Raw genomic sequence first — 18,853 nt, 5'->3', positions numbered from 1 at the left:
TGCGCAGCAGGACGGGAAATTGCAAAAGTCCTTAGCCCTCTGCCCTCCCCCGCGGTTTTCCCGTAATGCCCGCCCCTCGGCGCTCGCCCCGCAGCTGATTCATAGCCTGGGCGCGGGGCCGCCCCTGCACGTCCACACCCGCGTCCGCACCCGCGGCCCCGCGCCGCCCAGGACCCGGCCCGGCCCGCGGAGCCCTCCGCCCGCTCGCGCGGGGTGAGTACCCCGGCCGCCCGCCCGCCCGCCCTCCTCCGCGCCCCGCGCAGCCTTCCCCGCGCCCCGCCGGCTTTTCTCCGCGGGCGGCCGCGCGCGGCGCCCGGAGCGATCCCACAGCTTCGTAGCCTCTTCCCGGTGTCTGCCCGGCCGGTCGCGGCGCGGCGCACGGCCGCCCGCCTGCCCTGCCCGGCGCCGCCTCTGCTCCGCGTTTGCTTTGGCTCGCGGTTCGACCTGCTCCGGGACGGTGTTCCGAGGGGTCCCCGCCTCTGGCCGGCCGACCCGCGCGGCGAGTAACACTAAAATTAATTCTTTCCAGAGCGCACGCTGCGGGGCCCACCGCGGCGTTTCTACCCGGCGGGAAGTTCACGGTCCCGTCGCTTCTTTCTCAGTCGTCGGGGATGTTTATTGAGTTAAAATACCCAAGTAACCCACTTTTGCCTCTCTCCCAACACCTCGCCACGGGAGTTAATTGTCCCCAACCACCCCCGCGCCCCCTAACATTCCCTCCGCTCCGCGCTGTCCGTGATGTCCCTCCTTCCCGTCTGTGTTTACACCTGGAAGTGGGAGGCGCTCACACCCGGGTGCCGCCTGGAGATCCCGGTGGCGCGGTGCTGCGGGCAGGCACCTAGTCTCCTCTGCCACGTGAATGGAAGGAGCACCGAGCTGGCCGGTTGAGCAGCGGGAGACTTGGAAATGCAAGCGCCCCACTCCCCACCCGCATAGAGCGGTTCAGGAACTTTCCAAGACCATAGAGCGGGCCCCGGTGATTCCGAAAACGCCGCGTGGCCCAGGGCTTTGCCCCTGACACCGTGAGTCTTTTATTGATAGTCCTGGGCCTGTCCTTCATCAGCCCGTCCGTGCCTGCATGCATGCATCCTGCCTGCCTGCCCAGTGGTGGGAAGCGCGCGTTTGGGTGCCACTGAGCAAGGCCACTTGGTAACCGACAGGGTGGAAGACACTCTGTGAATAAGCTTATACTCCAACGCAAGAGGAGTAAATGTGGGGGTCACTGTAGAGGATAGGATAGAAGTGAGTGTGGTGTATTTGATTTGAGCTGGAAGGAAAGAAACTTGGGGTATTATGCCCAAGTCTAATGCTGACTTTGGGACTGGGCTGGAGTTACTCCTCTGGTCAGCCTCGGTGTTCTCGCAGAATAATGATGGTTCACACTGAACTGTGGCCCAGGTGCCGTTCTAAGTACTTGACATATGCCAGCTCATGTAAGCTTCACCGGTGAGCTAGGTAGTAGTTTTGTCATTCTCCTTTTATCAGCGAGGATACCAAGGCCTAGAGAAGTTCAGTAACTTGTCTGTGGTCACACAGCAAACAGGTGAGAGTCAGGAATTGGCTCAGGCTTCTGCTTATAAGCACTATGCTGTGCCTTCAACTCTAGGACCCTCTTTGAAGTGGTCCTGGAGGTGGTGCTCCATTACTACCCTCCTCTGTCTCTCTCCTGGGCTGCTTTAAAATGCGCTCAGACACCCCTGGGACTGAAGGGCCCCAGACTGAGCTGCGCCTCAGAATCAATCTTTTTTAAAGCACTGGTCTCCCACTTACCTATTTAGAACCTTCGGGTCATGCTCAGTTTGTGTCTGCCCTGGTAGCATTCAGAAGTATTAGAAGCCAATAGCAGGGAGCTCACCACCTACTATTTGATTGCTGGACAAAATTAATTCTCAGCTGTAACCTGCCTCCTGGTGACTTACATCTTTGTCCCAGTTCTGCCTCTTGTTGCCCCAGCAAATATGTCTGAGCGTTTTTGTATCAAAGGCCAGCTTGACAGTGTCCAACAGGACTCAGGCCACATGGGGGAAAATACTTTCTTACACACTGGGTCTCTCCTTCTATCCCTTTCTTTAACCTGGAAGACCAGGAGCACCTACACAGGTGTGCTTGGAGGTGTCCCAGACACTCTGATGTTCCTTGTAAACCTTTTGTCCTGAAAAAGGAACCAAGCCAGGAAAACTACCATGGTTTTGAAAGAGAGATCAGTGGTAATATGCTTCCACAAGAGGAAGGACTATGTTTTCCTTGTGGGAACTGGGCTGGGGCATTGTTGGCTCCCGTAGAAGGAAATCTGAGCGAGTGTCATCTTGCTCACTTACAGGAACAGTGAGACCTGGCCCTCCTTTCCCTGGAGAGGGAAACTCTCCTTGATTTAAAAAAAAAAAAAAAGTGAAATAGGGAAAAATAAAACACATATAATACTGTGAGAAATATGCCTCCCTCCAAGCAGGCTTCTTTGGAGTTACATAAAGTGAGCCTTTCTTCCCCAGCAGCTGTGTAATTGGCTTCCCAGCCTTCCTCCCCTTCTCATTTTAGTTCTCCAGTTGGCCCCGGAGCAATGCGGGGGTTGGGGTGCCTAAAACCCCGCATGTAACTTTGGTCTCCCCCAAAACTTAACTACTAGTAATCTACCGTTGACCAGGAGCCTTACTGATAACACAGTTGATGAACACATTTTGTATGTTATATGTATGATATACTCTGTGTTTACAACAAAGTAAGCTAGAGAGAATGGGAGATGTTATTAAGAGCATCATAAGGAAGAGAAAATACACTTACGGTTCCGTATTGCATTTATTGAAAAAAATCCGTGTATAAGTGGACCTGTGCAGTTTAAACCCACGTTGTTCAAGGGCCAAGCGTACTGGTTTTTCAGCATTTATTTATTCCAGGTTGTCCGAATTTCATTTTTATGTTTTAAAAATAATACAAATAATAACTGAATATGTTCTCATTCAGAAAAATAGAGAAGCATATAGAATAAATTGTAGAACTACCGTGGTCCACTCCTACTCCCACTCAGAAGAGGAAAGATGAAGTTTGGTAAATACCATTCGGAGATTTTATTTTGTTTCTATGCATTTGCATAATAATGTATCCATACATATATCTTAATATATATAAATGAGATCTTACTATACATTGTGCAGCTTACTTTTTCATTTTCCAAGTCTTAGAGATTTTCCCATGTCAGTACAAACACTTTTGTTAAAGGCTACATGTTATTCTAAATTAGAAATATAATTTATCCATTTTTTTCCCTTATTGGACATTTGGATGGTTTAAAGTTAGTCAGCATTGGCAACAGGACTTCAGGAAAGACTGTGCATTCATCTTTGTGTGTCAGCCTGAATATTTCTGTGAAATAGAGTTCTAGGGTCAAAGGGTTGGTCCATTTTTCCACTTGAGTCCTTCAAATCATAACACTGCCCCACCCCAGGTCCTAATGTAAAATCAGTGCGTGAGAATCTGTTTCTGTCATCCTTCCCCATCAGCCATTATCTTTTTTTGTTTATTTAAATTTTCAAATCTGGTAAATGAGTGAAACCCGATATGGCATTTTAATTTGCATTTTGCTGATTACTACTGCAATTTAATGTCTCTTAATGTTTATGGGTCATGCATGTCTTCTGTGAATTACCTGTTCCTGTCTTTTGCTCATTTTTCTATTGAGTTGCTTTTTCTGATTCCTGTTTATTGCAGAAGCTCTGTACCTATTCAGGAGCTTAATCCTTTGTCTGTTGTAGATGATTTAAATATTTCTTCTCGTATGATGTTCTTTTTTTTCCCACCAGCTTTTTTTGTGGTAAAATACATAATATAAAATTTGCCATTTTAATCATTTTTAAGTATACAGGTCAGTGTTTTAAATACACTCATAGTATTGTGCACCCATTGCCAACATTCATCTCTAGAACTCTTTCTGTCTTGTAAAACTGACACTCTGTGCCCATTGAACATAACTCCCCATTCCCCCGGGGCCCCAGCCCCTGGCAGCCAGCATTGTACTTTCTGTCTCTATGAATTTGACTCCCCCAGGTGCCTCATGAATGGATGAATCATATAGCACTTTTCGTTTTGTGACTGACTTATTTCACTTAGCAAAATGTCCTCAAGACCATCCATGTTGTAGCTGGTGTCAGAACTTTTTTCCTTTTTAAGAATGAATAATATTCCATTGTATGCATATACCACATTTTGCTTATCTGTTCATAATGCTTTTGTTTTAAACTATCTTTTGCTTCACAGACGTTTTAAATACTTGTGTAATCAACTCTGCAATCATGATTTTTTACAAGATTTTATTTATTTTTACTTTAGAGAGAGAAAGCTAGAGAGAACAGTGGGAGGGACAGAGAGTGAGGGAGAGAATCTCAAGTCAGACGCTACGCTGAGCTCAGAGCCCTCCACGGGGCTCAATCTCACGACCCTGAGAGCATGACCTGCCGAAACCAAGAGTCGGTCGCTTAACTGACCGAGCCACCCAGGTGCCCTGCAATCTTATGATTTTTGTGCTTCACCTGGCTTAGGGGGAGATCTTTTGCACCTAAAAATTGTTTTGAAAATTATCTTATTTTCTTCTAATACTTTTATTGTTTTGATGTGTACGGTTAGCTCTTTACAATACCAGATTTTTGTATGAAGTAAAAGGTAAGGACGTAACTTAATTTCTTTCTAAAGTTTTAGGCAGTTCACCCAACACCATTTCTTTAAGTATCCATCTTTTTTCCAACTCACTTGAAATTCTGTTTTTATAGTAAAATAAATTCCTATTCATACAAGAGTCTATTTCCGGACTCTGTTCTGTTCCATTGATCTGTTTTGTCTCTTCTTAGACCAGTACCACCCTGTGTTAAATGCTACAGCTTTGTTTATATATCTAGTCATATATATTTGTATTTTTTTCCAAAAAATTCTTTTAGAAATGATTCTTGTACATTTTCTCTTTTGTATAAGCTTTACGAATTGCTTGTCAAATTTTAAAAAATCCTATTGGAATTTTTGTTAGGATTTCTTGGGTTTATTTTATTTTATTTTACTTTTAAGATTTTATTTATTTATTTGACAGAGAGAGACACAGAAAGAGAGGGAACACAAGCAGGGGGAGTGGGAGAGGGAGAAGCAGGCTTCCTGCGGAGCAGGGAGCCCGATGCGGGGCTCAGTCCCAGGACCCCGGGATCATGACCTGAGCCGAAGGCAGACACTTAACAACTGAGCCACCCAGGCACCTCAGGATTTCTTGGGTTTATAATTGTTAAAAATTCTTTATGCCTTAAAGTCCATTGTGGTATGAGCTCCAAGGATGGAGGAAGCAGTGTGAGATAGAAAAGTGCTGTGCTTTGGGGAATGTCTCACCTGGTTTCAAGTTCTGGATTAACTTTGTCAACCTATGTCAAAGTGACTTTTAACCTTCTTAGCCTTCATTTCCTCATCTATGTGCATTCTATAATAATAGAATTCTATATATTAGAAATTCTTTACATTAGAATTCTATATATTAGAAATTCTATAATAATAGAATTTCTTCTGTAAGACTCTTGTCAGGACTCAATTAACAAATTCATGTAAATCGCATCGCAAAGCCCCCAGCAGAGAGTTAGCATCCAATTTGTGCTAGCTAGGATCATTTTCATATTTACTTTCATATCTTTCTATGGCCTCTGCAGTGCACCTCATCATAGAAGGAATTGGTAGATCTTTCCTTTATGTATCAATAGTATCCTAGGAGACAAAAATATGTAATAGATATCGAATATAGTAGTGCTTCTCAAACTTCAGTGAGCCTATGAAATCACCTAGGGATCTTGTTTAAATGCAAATTTTTATTCAGTAGATCAAAAGTGTGATCTCAGATTTTGCATTTCTAGCAATCTCTCGGGTGATGTCTTCATCCACACTTTGAGTGTCTAGTCTTTCTCTGGTATTTAAAATCATGCTGCTAGTGATACCACTTCCTGTTGGATTGAATGTGGGTGACAGGACTTGTAAAGTGCTTTCTTTTAATATTACATGCGAAAGAACTAAATTATAGTTGTGTTGTTTCTCCTCTCCTCCTCCTTCTTCTTCTCCTCCTCAGACGAAAGAGGGTTAGTGAGGGCACTAAAAATGACACCAAGTTCTAGTCTTAGATCTGAAATCATTGAAGCAACTAACTATCTGGATTACTTAAAACTTGTTTTAAGATGAAGCCGGCCACATAAAATCTATCCAGTCGGAGTATAAAATCTAAGCCGACTAAAAGAAAAGCCATAATTTCAAGTGTCTTACCAAATAGAAAATTTCAGGTGTCTTACCAAATAGAAAAATGTAAGGCATAAGGAACACTTTGGGAAAATGTAAGATAAGAAGAACTCTTAGAAAACGTGGACTCTGGTCCCACCGTGTGAAAACACGGTATGTGCCAACTCTTGAGAAGTGGTAAATGAGCAGAAGCTGGGCCATCATGAGTAAATGTTTCACACCTCATGTGATCTCTTGCTCACCTCTTTCTACTCCCAGGCTTCCCAGTGGGGGACTTTGAATAGGGTAGCTTCACGTACCTTAGTATGCTGGTCTATCAGAAGGGAATGGCAATATGTTTTTCTACCCAGGACATTGATTACTTTCTGTATTTGAAAATGCTTTTTTTTTTTTTTTTTTTGGGGGGGGGGGGGGGGCTGGGATTAGCAGAGGGAGAGGGAGAGGGAGGGAATCTTAAGCAGGCTCCACGCCTAGTGCAGAGCCTGACTGGGACTCAATCTCATGACTCTGAGATCATGACATGAGCCAAAACCAAGAGTTGGATACTTAACTAATGGAGCCACCCAGAGCCCCTGAAAATGCAATTTTCAAGTGCCTGTATTCTCTCAGGACCTGAGAGATCACATTTTTGTACAGACACACATGACGTGCTCATAGGCTGATCCAGTACCTAAAAAATTCGAACCGTTTTTTAGGCCTGTTGGACAGCTATGGGTTGGATTTGAATCACAAAATACCATCAGCTAGTTTAGCCCTGTTGGGGTATATGGTTCAAATATGAAAATAATGGAATTACAACTACTTGCATTCGTAAATATATGTAAAACACACACGTTTTAAAGAACTCTTTATGTTGCAGAATTACAGAACATGAGGGAGTTAACTGTAATTTCCCTCATCCTGCTCATGTCCTTTATCCCATACCAGCTCTACTTTTATAAGGGTTTGTAGTTGGGTGTGTCTTTTGGGGCCAGTTTGGATCCTTAAAGTAGAAGACAGCAAGGCAGAAATAGATGTGCAAGAGATTTGGGGAGAGAGCCCTGGGGAAGGACGAACGGGCAAGGGAAACCCACTGCAAGGTGACAGGGAAGAGTGAAGAGTGAGAAAGAAGAGCTCCCACCTGCAGTGCAGTTCTGACAATGTTTTGCCCAAGCCAATGGGGAGACTTCGACTGAATGGGGCCTATTAGAGGAGTCCCACATTGGGCAGAAAAGGTTTGGTTTGATCTTTGGCTGAGAGCAGTCTGCAGGGACCATGGGCTCAGGTGTGAATGTGCAGTGGAAGCTGTCAGGCAGCTATGTTCCTGCAGCAGATCCTTCTAAAGAGAGTACTAAGTGGCATGGTTGCACAGTTCTAAGTTGCACGGTTGCACACTTCTCTCCCAGAGGTGTTTGTGTGCACACGCTGTTCTGCAACTTGCTTTTTCACTCAGTATTTTTTGGATATTCTTCCACAGCAGCTCATAGATCTGTTTCATCCTTTTGACCGTCTCATAGTTTTCCTTTGTGGAAATGCACCATAATTAAATTTCCAAATTCTTTTTCACAGATATTTGGATTGTTTTCATTTTTCCTAAATATTAATAATACTACAATGAATGTTCTTTAAAATACATAATTTTTGTGTACGGACACACGTATATGAGCATATTATCTATGGGACAGAATTCCAGAAGTAGGATTTCTGGATCAAAGGGAATGCACCCTGAAATTTTAATAGGTATTGCCAAAATGATCTTGATAAAGTCGTGCTTTTCGCCCGTCAGTGAGTAACAATGCTTACTGCTTCAAACTCTTACCAGTGCTAGGCAGTAAAACCTTTTTAGGCTTTGCCAGTTGGACACCACACAGACACACATGCAGACATACAAACTATTATTATAATTTACATTTATTTAATTATTAGTGATATTGTCTAGTTTTTCCTTATTCCCTTTTGGTTACTGATATTTCCTCTTTTGTGAATTACCTATTCATATCATCTGCCGGGTTTTCTACAGGGTTGCTTGTCTGTTTTTGATTGATTTCTAATTTCTAAGAGCTCTTTGTATTTTAGGGGATAGTAACCCTTTGCCATAAGTATTGAAACTATTGTTCCCAGTTTCTTTTTGGGCCAATTATAGCACTAAAATTTTTGCAATGTTCATTTAATCGTTGTACGATCTTTATTGCTTCTAGGTTTCATATCATGCTAAAACAGATTATACAAATATTCTAGTAATTTTAATGATCCTTTTACTTGCATTTATACCTTTGTTCATCTGGAATTTATTTTGTTGAGGGGAGTGAGGCAATAGCAATAATGATAAAAATTAACAATAATTGGATTTTCTATGTATAGGGTTCTCGTAATCTCATTTAATCCTCATGCCAGTCCTATGAGGTAGGTTCTCTATTCTCATTTTACAGGAAAAGAAACTGAAGCCTAGGTGGGTAAAGTGCCCTGTCCATGTTGATAAGATTATTAAGTGCCAGAGTAGTGATTGGACCCTCAGCAGTCTTAACATCAGAGCCCGGGTGCTTGACTATTACGACTTCCTTTTCCCACAAATGTCCAGGTTATTGTTCCAGGGAATAATCTGTCTCTTCTCCAGTGATTCAAAATATTATTTTTTTTAAGATTTTATTTATTTATTTGACAGAGAGAGACAGCGAGAGAGGGAACACAAGCAAGGGGAGTGGAAAAAGGAGAAGCAGGCTTCCCATGGAACAGGGAGCCTGATGCGGGGCTCGATCCCAGGACTCTGGGATCATGACCTAAGTCGGAGGCAGATGCCTAACGACTGAGCCACCCAGGCGCCCCATATTATTGTTAGCATATACTAAATTCCTATGTATTCTTTGGGTCCAGAATATTCCTCAGATCAAGGTTTTCTCTTCCTTTCTTTAGTTTCCCTGACCACTGAGAGACTCAGCTTAAATGCTAGCTGGAGTCACAAGGTCCAGGAATCTTTAACTGAATACTGCTTAAGAAAAAGAAAATGAGCTGTGCATAAGCCAATTCAGCCCCAGAAATAAGGGATGACCTTACAAAACTGGTAGAAGCACTTACCCGGGTAGTTTTAGGCAGAGGGGAAGGTGTGCTTGAACCTTCCTTTAGGAGGAAGGGGGTGGTGGATTGGAGTGAAGCCTTACAGGTGGTCCATCTCGTGCTATAATGGCAAGGGCCCTTTGGAAGGGGCCCCCAAAGACAAATAGCAGTGCTCATAAAAAACAAATAAAGATAGATGGATCTGGGAAGTGTGGGGAACATGCAGCCCTTTGTACTGCTGCACAGAACTCTCACACAGGGAGCACACACTCCCAGCACACGACCCCGGATGAACAGCTTCTTTCTTTAAACTAGTATTTGCATATGATGTCATGAGGCACTTAGCCAATTCTGCAACGTTTGGCAACACACCCATGTTCTTGGGAAGCAAATGACTGGTCATGTTGCTTCTCAAGGGGGTTATTTATGGTGAGGAAACTTCCCAGGAATAAATATTTTAGGAATGACCGAACACAAAGTGCTAGTGAAGAAGGGCAGGCTTATCTCCGTGGCAAAGGTTGTCTTTTGTCGTGCATGTGGTATTTGCACCGAGGGACGTTCGAAAGTGTCTTTGTTTTGCACAGAGACAACATTTGAATGGGAAGTTTCTCCCCAGAGAAGACATGTCAATGAAACACTATGAATTAGGCAATATTTGGCAACAGAAAAAGTGGAAGGGCCTGAAAAGGAATCTGTTTAATAAAATAAAGTTGAAAGCAAAGAAGAAAGGATGTGAGAAAATTTGGTACAAATTTTTGTTCATTTACGAGATACTTAACTGGGTAGCAACTATGTGCTGGGATGGTGATGGACAGTGGGGACTGAGATCCAGGCCTGTCCTCAAGCAGCTCATCGTCTGGTTGGGAATGATGGAGATCTGAAAAATAGAAATAAAGAACCGAGTTGGGCTTAGGACTGGGAAGTGTGGGCGAGGCGGGAAGGTGGTTTTGCCTTTCTGAATCCTGCCACTCCATCCTCCCCTGCCTTCCTTTTCCTACTGGACCGAGGGAAGTGGCGATGCTCCTCACGGACAGCTGTGGAGAGAGAGCCTGACGAGAGAGGGAGAGGGCGCTGTGGCCGAGCTGTGGAGGAAGAGCGGCCCCAGTTTGGAGCCCCTAGGTTCCCTGGGAGACCGGGCCGAAGGCGCTCACAGCGCCTCCGGCACTCGGCTCTTGTCCTCCAGGTGCTATAGGAAAGTCTAGCCTAGTCCCGAATGTCATGGATTTGCAGAGTGGGTTGCGGTCTCAGGCGCGGACCCCGCACAGCAATCTGCGCTGCCTCTCCAGGCCATCATCCGGTCCCCGTGGCTTATTTATTTTTTTCTAAGATTTTATTTATTTATTTGAGAGAGAGAGAATGAGAGAGAGAGAGTCAGAGGGAGAAGCCGACTCCCCGCTGAGCAGGGAGCCCAATGCGGGCCTCGATCCCGGGACTCTGGGATCATGACCTGAGCCGAAGGCAGACGCTTAACTAACTGAGCCCCCCAGGTGCCCCATGTCCCCTGTGGTTTAAAGGCTGTGTGTATGCAGCCAGGATGATTTATACCCCTGCCAGGACCCCTCCCAGGGACTCCCAAGTGTGTGTCCGGCTAGGTAGCTCCCTTGGACATCAAATCAGCATCTCATATTGAGCTTGCTACAGTCTAGCCCCCGCTAGAGCCCACAACGTCTGTTCTTCTACTTCCCTATGAAGGGTAATTTCCGTTCTACCAAGGGCTCAGGCCATCTTGGGGGCCGTCCGTGATGGCTTCGTCTGTCACCCCCTGTCACGTCCTGGCCTGCTCTGTCAGATCTCTCCTGAATTCCACCACCATTCCCACTTCCAGGGCCATCACCTCCTTGCCCCCCCTGCAACACGGGTTCCTGTTGTTCCTTGAATAAGCCCCGCACTCTCCCGCCTCGCCTCAGGGCCTTGGCACAACTCACTCCCTCATCCCCAGGTCCTTCACTGTGCTAGTGAGGAGCTCACCAGCAAAGAGCTGGTACCCTCGGAATAGGGCGCAGGGCAATTAGAGGCCCATTTACAGGGGAGGGGAGGAGGGGGTCCACACGGGCCTTGCGGTCAGTCTCCTGGGCCTTGGAAGCAGCTGGCTCAGAGCCCTTGGTGGCTGTGTTCTTCCCAAAGCATCAGGCTCGGAGGCATCAGGAGAACTGTTCATGCAGCGTTTCCCAAAGGCTGACACGCGTGTCTCCGGAAGGTTCTTCCAGCTGCTGACTCTCATTCTGAAGCTAACCTCCTCAGATTCACAACCTGCTGAGTGGGAGGAGGTGGGGAAGGTCGGGACTTCCGGACAAGACTGTCCCGATGCTTCTCGGGGACTCTCCTGTGATCCCCAGACCATAGAAACAAATCCTGTGTAAAGACTCCTCTATTTTTCGATTTTGTTAAGTGACAACTTTTACTCTTTAATTTCTGGTTACCCTTAATTCATAGGTGGCTTCTAACTTGTAGTTTTAAGTTTCTCTGTTCCTATACATTTGTTTAAAGTTTGCAACATGTGAGATACTTGATTTACTTAAACTCCAAAATTTGAAAAACATTTTAAGTAGCCCTTTCCTACAGAGAACACGGGGCCCCCTACATCACTCCCCAAGTCATCTGCTTTTCAACTTACAGGATGAGATTTCCTTACAGAGAGGCACCTTGCGCTCCTCAAGATAACTCGGTGTTAGGATAGGATCCTGTACCCACCGACTAGGATTGGAAGGAAGGGTCAGTTGCACGCGGAGAGTCACCCCCTTCATGTTGGCATTTTCCTTTGCCTTGCCTTTGGTTCTGAGCAGAAACGATTTTCTCTCGAATTCATTTTCTCCCTGGCTTCGATACTTCGTTGTAATAGGAGCCTATCTGAAGTTGTAAGTAGAGATTTTAGAGAGGTATGAAGGGCCATGTTTGGCAAAAATGGAAGTAGTGGAAAACAGGCTTAAAGGGCTGTGAGTAAAAGCTGTTGTTTGCAGACTTTTGTTTCTGCTGGCAATTGGGCCCGTGTGTAAGCAGATTTGACTCCCGCAGAATAATTTAATGGCTGGTTATATTCTTTTTCTGTCTTCACTGTTGTTCCCAGTTAGTGGTGGGCAGTGAAAAGGGATGATCTGGTTCACTGTATTTCTGGCTTTTGATGAAGTCCGGGTGGCCAGACAGAGGCAAAATGGACTCTGAATGGTTTCATTGCCTGTCAATGGGGTGAGTCAGACTTTGAAGTAGAAAAGTGAAACTCAGGGCTTCCCTTGACTAACAAACTTAGTATTAAATTAAGAACGAATTAGCCTCCTTGAGGTCATCTAGGTTCACTCTTTGCGCCCTCAGATTGTCCTGTGGTTGAAAAACCCGATGAATCAGTGAAGCTCTTTGACCTGCCTTTTACAACCCTCCTCTAAAGTGAGGAAAACCGGAAATTATCTTGAATAATGAAACACTGCCTATCTCTTTAGGTGGAATGTGCTGGGTTTTCCTCAGTGAAATTTTAATGAGGGAGACAGGACAGAGTGAGGGTGACTCCTCTATAAGTAATTCACTCAGATTTAGCTCTTCTGAGACCATGGTCCACTTTTTTATGTTTCACTTCTGTTTCTTTATCTTTCTTTACCAGCCTTTGCTTGGTTTGAAGAAATTGGTAGGCCACTTCTCTATTGCCACACAGCCTCTGTGGCAGGCAGCGGTGGGCATTCATGGCTCCGACATCTGGTATCAGGCGCTCTTGGCCGGCTGCTGGCTGACCTAGGCTGGCCCCGGGGGGGCAGCCATGGTGACTCAGTGCTGCCTCCCCTGTTGCTCCTTTTCCTCCTGGAGGGTAGCCCAGAAATGCTCTTTTCATGTCAAAGGTGGAAACACAAAAGAGCAAGCAGAATTATACAAGGTCTTTTGATGCCTAGGCTCCAAGTGGGTATACCATGGCTTCTGCCTCAGCAAGTCACCTGGAACAGGGAAATATACTCTTACTTTGGGAGGCAGGGGGGGACTCCAAACTCACACGACAAAAGGCATGAATGGAAGAAGGAGAGAAGAATGGGAGCCCTTAATACCATTGTCTACCACAATGGGGTCAAAGACACCTGCTCAGAGCTGAAATTAAATGAAATGTTCCTTCTGTGTAATTTATCTTTTTCAGAAATCCAGAACCTATGGCTCTCTTTTCAGTCTTTCAGACAACATTCCTCTTGGCATTGCTGTCCTTGAGAACATACCAGAGTGAAGGTGAGTAGTGGGAAGAACAGTAAAGAAAAAAATCACACAGAGGAAAAAAAAACAAGGTAATTGGTGCTTTGGAGGAAAGTTGCACAAGTCTTTTCTTTGGAAATTACTTGGAATTGGTGAGTAGCAATGGCTTCCCTAATTTTGACTTCTTGATAGCTCATTGTAATAAAGCCACACCTTAACTCTCATTTCCTGGCCAGTGCCCTGGTCATCAGGGCACTGGTGAGTGGATCTAATCCCGCAGAACTTCGTGGTAGATATATTGTGAGTGGCCATCTCCAGAGGAGCTCGGTCTGCACCTTGCCGTGTAGGGTTGAGGTATACCAGACCAGAGTTGGCCACTAGGTTTGAACAAGTTGTGATGTCCTTCAACGACATTCATTGAGAAGCTGTTTGCTCTAAGACAATATGCTAGGTACTGAAATGCTGTTTATGGAAAAAAGAAATAGTATTTGTCACTTAGCTACTCTCCCAGTGAGGGTATTTTTCCGTAAGTCAACTTTGTAAATAGTGTCAATAAGAACACTTGTAAAATGTTTATAATGACATTGTGTATTACTTTGAACCAGTTTGAAGGTACTCAGGCTTGAGTCTATTGGTTTATAAAGTTTGTGTTGCTTTCACCTGTGTTTAACAAAGCCTTACATTTTCCTCATTCTGAGTTGATTCTTTGCTGTACTTCCTTTGTAACAGAGAGTGTGGGCATATGCTCTCATAATTCTTCTCATAATTCCTTTCCATGGATTCATGAAAGTGATGTTTGCAAGAAACACCCATAGAATTTTTCTGCTTCCCTTAAAACTCTGTGAAAAGATATTTGGAAATAAAAAGGAGATTTTGTTCTGTTAATAGCTCAGTTCTCTGCCCGGTGTTCTTTAAGTCTAGATCTGTTTCTTTTAGGTTCAGGGCACATGAGACGATGCTACTTTTTTGGCTTCTTAAAATTTGTAGTTTGTTGATTACCTTCCATAATCTGGAGCTGAAAGATGGGAAGTAGGACTTCTCATTTATAGCATGTATACCCCCCACCCTATCTATCTTACTTGCTAAATGTGACCCAGCTGGGCTGAGGGGGTGGCCCGTACCATAGGAAAGTTAGGTCCAGATAGAGCCCCTGATTCTCAGACAGACCCATGCCCCCAGCTCCAGGCTCTCCAGAAAATCCTAGGCATTACTTCCAAGCTTTTAGCACAGCTCACTTCCCTAGTAAAGTGTCATTATCTGACGCAATGACGACTGACTGACTGTGTACCTTCTACGTACAGGACACTCTGTTCTTAGAAGTTCCAGTGAAGAATGTACCCATTCAGCTTCTTTTATTTAGATCATTCATTGCCTGCTTCTCTCTCCACCAGTCATTGTTTCTGCTTCCAGTTTTCTCAGCTAAGCATGCCTACTTTGCCAAGTAATCCTGTCTTTGTCCTCACACCACTTGGATCTCTTGTCTCGGTGTTTGCTGTATCTGCCAAATACCTGCTAAACCTCCACTCAAAAGAGTGGGCCTCCCACCTGATGATCCAGCCAGGCTCAGGGCTGAGACTCAGATTCAGATGTCCTGGCTTCTCCCGACCAATGAGACAGAGCCCAGACTCACTTTCAGTTAGCGCTGGGCTCATATTTGCTTTAGTCAGAGATCGTGACTATAGCATTTGGTTGTGTTTTCTTCCGTTCTCTTGTGTAAGTACATACAGACCAAGACAGAGATGTAAATAGGCAGATTTTTTTTATAGAAGTGAAAGTATACTATATATACTGGGAATATTTATGCTGTGTATATACCTATTAAACTATATATAGTTTAAAGTATGTATGTTGTATATAGTGTAAATATATATACTGGGAAATTATACTATAATACGTAAAGATAAAACTATATGCAGGTGAAGTATGTATATTTTAGTATGTATACTTTAATATATACTTTTTAAAACAATACAACATATGAGGAAGGTTTTTACCTTTGATCTCAAATGTCCTTTTAGAAATAACATTCTATTTAATGGCTGTGTGATGTCCCAACTTACAAATGAACTGCAGTTTAGTTTTTTAAGTAGTGTTGGGGCCAGACAGAGAGCCTGGGTGAAGAAAGTGGGAGGACAGTCTGTGATTAAACCCTGGGCTGTCTGACCACCCGCTCCTCACTATAAAAAGAGAGCTGGCCGGGGCCAAGAACCCAGGGTTCTGGTCTAGTTGTGTGCACTTGGGGAAGTCACTTCCCTTTTTTTTAAACTCCATTTCCTCATCTGAAAACTAATGGGGTTGGACTTAAGAATCTGTGAGGTCCCTTAATCTCTCTGACTTTACCTTGACTTTTCTCACTATTTCCCAAGGAAGTCCTCAAAGGAAGTCCTTTGCTTTTGACCAAGTTATTTCCGAGTGATGTCTCTCCCAACTACCTGAGTCACTCAACACTCACTGATAGCATATGTCAATACAGAGTTCCTCTTTTACCTAAAGCATCACACGGTAGCTTTCCCAAGCTTCCAGAAATAAAGTCGATTCTGGTAGTTGACTCATTCATTTAGCAAGCAGTCACTGGGTGTCTACACTGTGACAGGTGTGTTATTTGACTTGGTTTCACCGAGCTGAGTTAGTCCCACCCTTGTTTAGCTCACAGTCCTCCGGGAGACAAACCCAAACCAGGCTCTTACAACACGCTGTGATCAGTGCTCAAACGGAGCTTAGAAAAGCAGCCCTGGAGAGAAGGGAATGCCGAGCATGAGGAGAGATGTTAAGTGAGCTATTGCTTGTCGTGCTCTTGAGAACTTGTGGAGATCCTGGGTCCGTGTAATTTGAGGTCAACATCTGCTGTGGGGAAGTGGTGGTGCCAAGTGCTGGGGACAAGAGTCCTTTCAAAGATGTCTCTGCCTCAGCCTCTGCCCTCCAGGAAGTTCTTCATCTAGAGTGTGAGACCGACAGCAACAAATTACTGTCCAGACAAAATGGAATAAGGGCCAGGAGAGCCAGGATGATTTTGCAGGCACTTGGCCTTCTCTGTGCTATTGGTTATTATTAGTTATTAAAAATATTTCCTCTTATTCCATAAAGGATCTGCTCTTTCATTTCCCTAAACCTCCTTTTAGTTAACTTTACATTTCCCTAAACCTCCTTTAGTTAACTTACATCTTAGGCTTGGAAGACTCACCCAAACCTCCTGACTGGTTTAAGGAGAGGCTGAATAATGGCTATTGTCTTTAACCAAAGAGTTGAGAAATTTTATTCACAAGGGAGAAGAAAAATCTCTCACCAAATAATAATAGGTAGTGACTACCATGTTTTGGGCTTTGAGTGTTCAGAAATTCCAACTTCATTTAACTTTGTATGAATGGGGTCTGATAAATGATTCACTCTGCCAAAGCTCATTAAGAATCAGAATGCCAAAAAAAAAAACACAAAAAAACAAAACAGGACTCAGAATGCCAATTGATTAAGTTTCAGTGGGAAATAAAACTGGAAAAATAACTGGTGCTCAGCCTTTTGGTGCAAATTGACCGGGAAAACTAAATTATGCATTTTGAAGTATCATCACAGTGGAGTGCATCAGGTATCTTAAAAGATTATTTCTTCTAAACTCTACCATATCATAGGATTCTGAAAGTAACGCATGTTTCTGAAGAACATTTACAAAATACAGAAAAGTATAAAAGTATAAAAAAGTATTAAAAAAAGTATTAAACTCAGCCTCGCCATCCAGAAATAATGAGTAGTAACATTATAGTTTTACTTCCCTTTATAGCTTTCTTAAAAATAACCTGAGTACTTTAAAAAATATAAAATGGAATGCACAGTCTAGTGTGTTTTTTTTTTTAAGTGTATGGGAAAGGTCGAGAAAAACATATGATTTAAACTTGGCAAGGGAGAGAGAATGAGTTGGTAGGATGATGGGTTCTCAATTTCTGTATCATTTGAACATTTTGATCATGATCACGTATATGTAAAAAATTTTTTTTAATTGAGGGGAAATTCACATAACATAAAATTAATCATCTTATGGTTAAAATGAACAAATCAATGACATTTGGTATTTGGTACATTCAAAATATGCAACAAGCACTTCTGTGTACTTCCAAAACATTTTTATCACCCCAAAAGGAAACCCTGTAATCATGAAGCACTTCTTCCCAATTGTTCCCCTCCTCAGCCCCCAGCAATCACCAATCTTCTTTATCCCTCTATGGATTTACCTATTCTGAGCCCCTGTATCTCTCCAGCTGGGGTCCTTCCTTGAGCTAAGAACATCATCACAATTATTTTATTTCACACTAAGTGCCTTGCTGGTCTCATCCACAGACTTCAGTAAATTCTCGCCAGAGGTCTTTTAAGTTTAGTGCATTGAGATATAAGCAATCACGTCTAGAGATAGGGTATGCTCCCACGTTATAGTTATTTAGTAAACTATGCAGAAAACTCATTTTCGATTTCCAGAAATACAAAGTTTATAGCCAAGAGTCCTCTTTATATAGCCTTACTAGAAATTTCTAAACCAGTTAGATCATCCAATAAAGTATCCTTTTGTTTTGTTTTACTGTTTATCATTTTATTAATAACAACACACGGTGTATTGTTGAGCAAGTCATTTCATTTACCTAGGCCTTAATTTCTTTATCTACCAAGTGATTTCTAAATTCCCTTGCAGACTTGCAAGATGTCTGATTCTAAGACGCACATGTGAGCATTATTTTCCAAAACTAAACAGTGGTGATATTGACCAGTTTATTATCTGTGACTATTCAATTGTGTTCCTATTAAATGTTATTTCATATCTTGTTTTTGGTCTTTCAGTCTTGTCTGAACCTTTGCCATGGGCCCCTGAATCCCTGAGAGTTTTTATCAATTCTACACATCAGTGTTTGCATTTACAGTGGAGTGTCCACAACCTTGCTCATCATCAGGAATTAAAAATGGTTTTTCAGATAGAAATCAGTAGAATTAAAACATCAAATGTCATCTGGGTGGTAAGTATTTTTTTTTTTTTGGCTCAACATTTAAAAATCCTTTTCTGACACCATGATTTTTCTTTTATAACATCCACAAAGATCCCAATATAGAAACATTTTAGCAACTCAAAACGGTTTTCCGAAACAATTACATTTCTGTGTTTTTATGGGACCAAGAAACATGACAGCTTTGGTTCAGTACGTTGGATGAGATGTGTTAAGGGAATAGATCATTTCCTCATTTCTGCTCTATCCCCTAAGTAGGCTACTGGGCCTGTCCTAGATTCAAAAATCCACGAACACCAACCTTATTTTTTCTCTTCCCTCTTTCTTCCCTGTCCACCAGACATTTTCCTAAATAAGATATAATTGTTTGGCAATGTTCTTCTTGCTGGTGTGGCTTCCTGTCCGTTTCTTACCATGTATTTCATACTGTGCTGAAATACAAGGAA

At 43.3% G+C, this 18,853-nt stretch overlaps 1 protein-coding gene across 5 annotated transcripts in view; it reads left to right on the top strand.

The window, feature by feature from the left end:
- Positions 1-81: 81 nt before the first annotated feature.
- Positions 82-18,853, top strand: part of OSMR (oncostatin M receptor) — a 48,905-nt gene continuing 30,133 nt past the window's right edge. For 4 of the 5 annotated variants that reach the window (XR_012377599.1, XM_073890969.1, XM_025867369.2 and 1 more), the window contains exons 1-3: positions 82-213; positions 13,379-13,464; positions 18,247-18,419. Coding sequence is in view for 4 of the 5 variants with exons in the window: in XM_073890969.1 (XP_073747070.1) it covers positions 13,392-13,464; positions 18,247-18,419 (246 nt within the window). In the remaining variant the exon portion in view is untranslated. Of the gene's footprint in view, positions 214-845; positions 1,023-13,378; positions 13,465-18,246; positions 18,420-18,853 lie in introns of those variants that run through there. The other variant, XM_073890968.1, reaches the window with a different exon arrangement.

This window comes from Callorhinus ursinus, unplaced genomic scaffold (genome assembly GCF_003265705.2).
Source record: "Callorhinus ursinus isolate GAN/ISIS: 27379988/994484 unplaced genomic scaffold, GSC_fseal_2.0 scaffold3, whole genome shotgun sequence".
NCBI classification, from domain to species: domain Eukaryota; kingdom Metazoa; phylum Chordata; class Mammalia; order Carnivora; family Otariidae; genus Callorhinus; species Callorhinus ursinus.
This window is presented reverse-complemented; position numbering and strand designations above follow the sequence as displayed.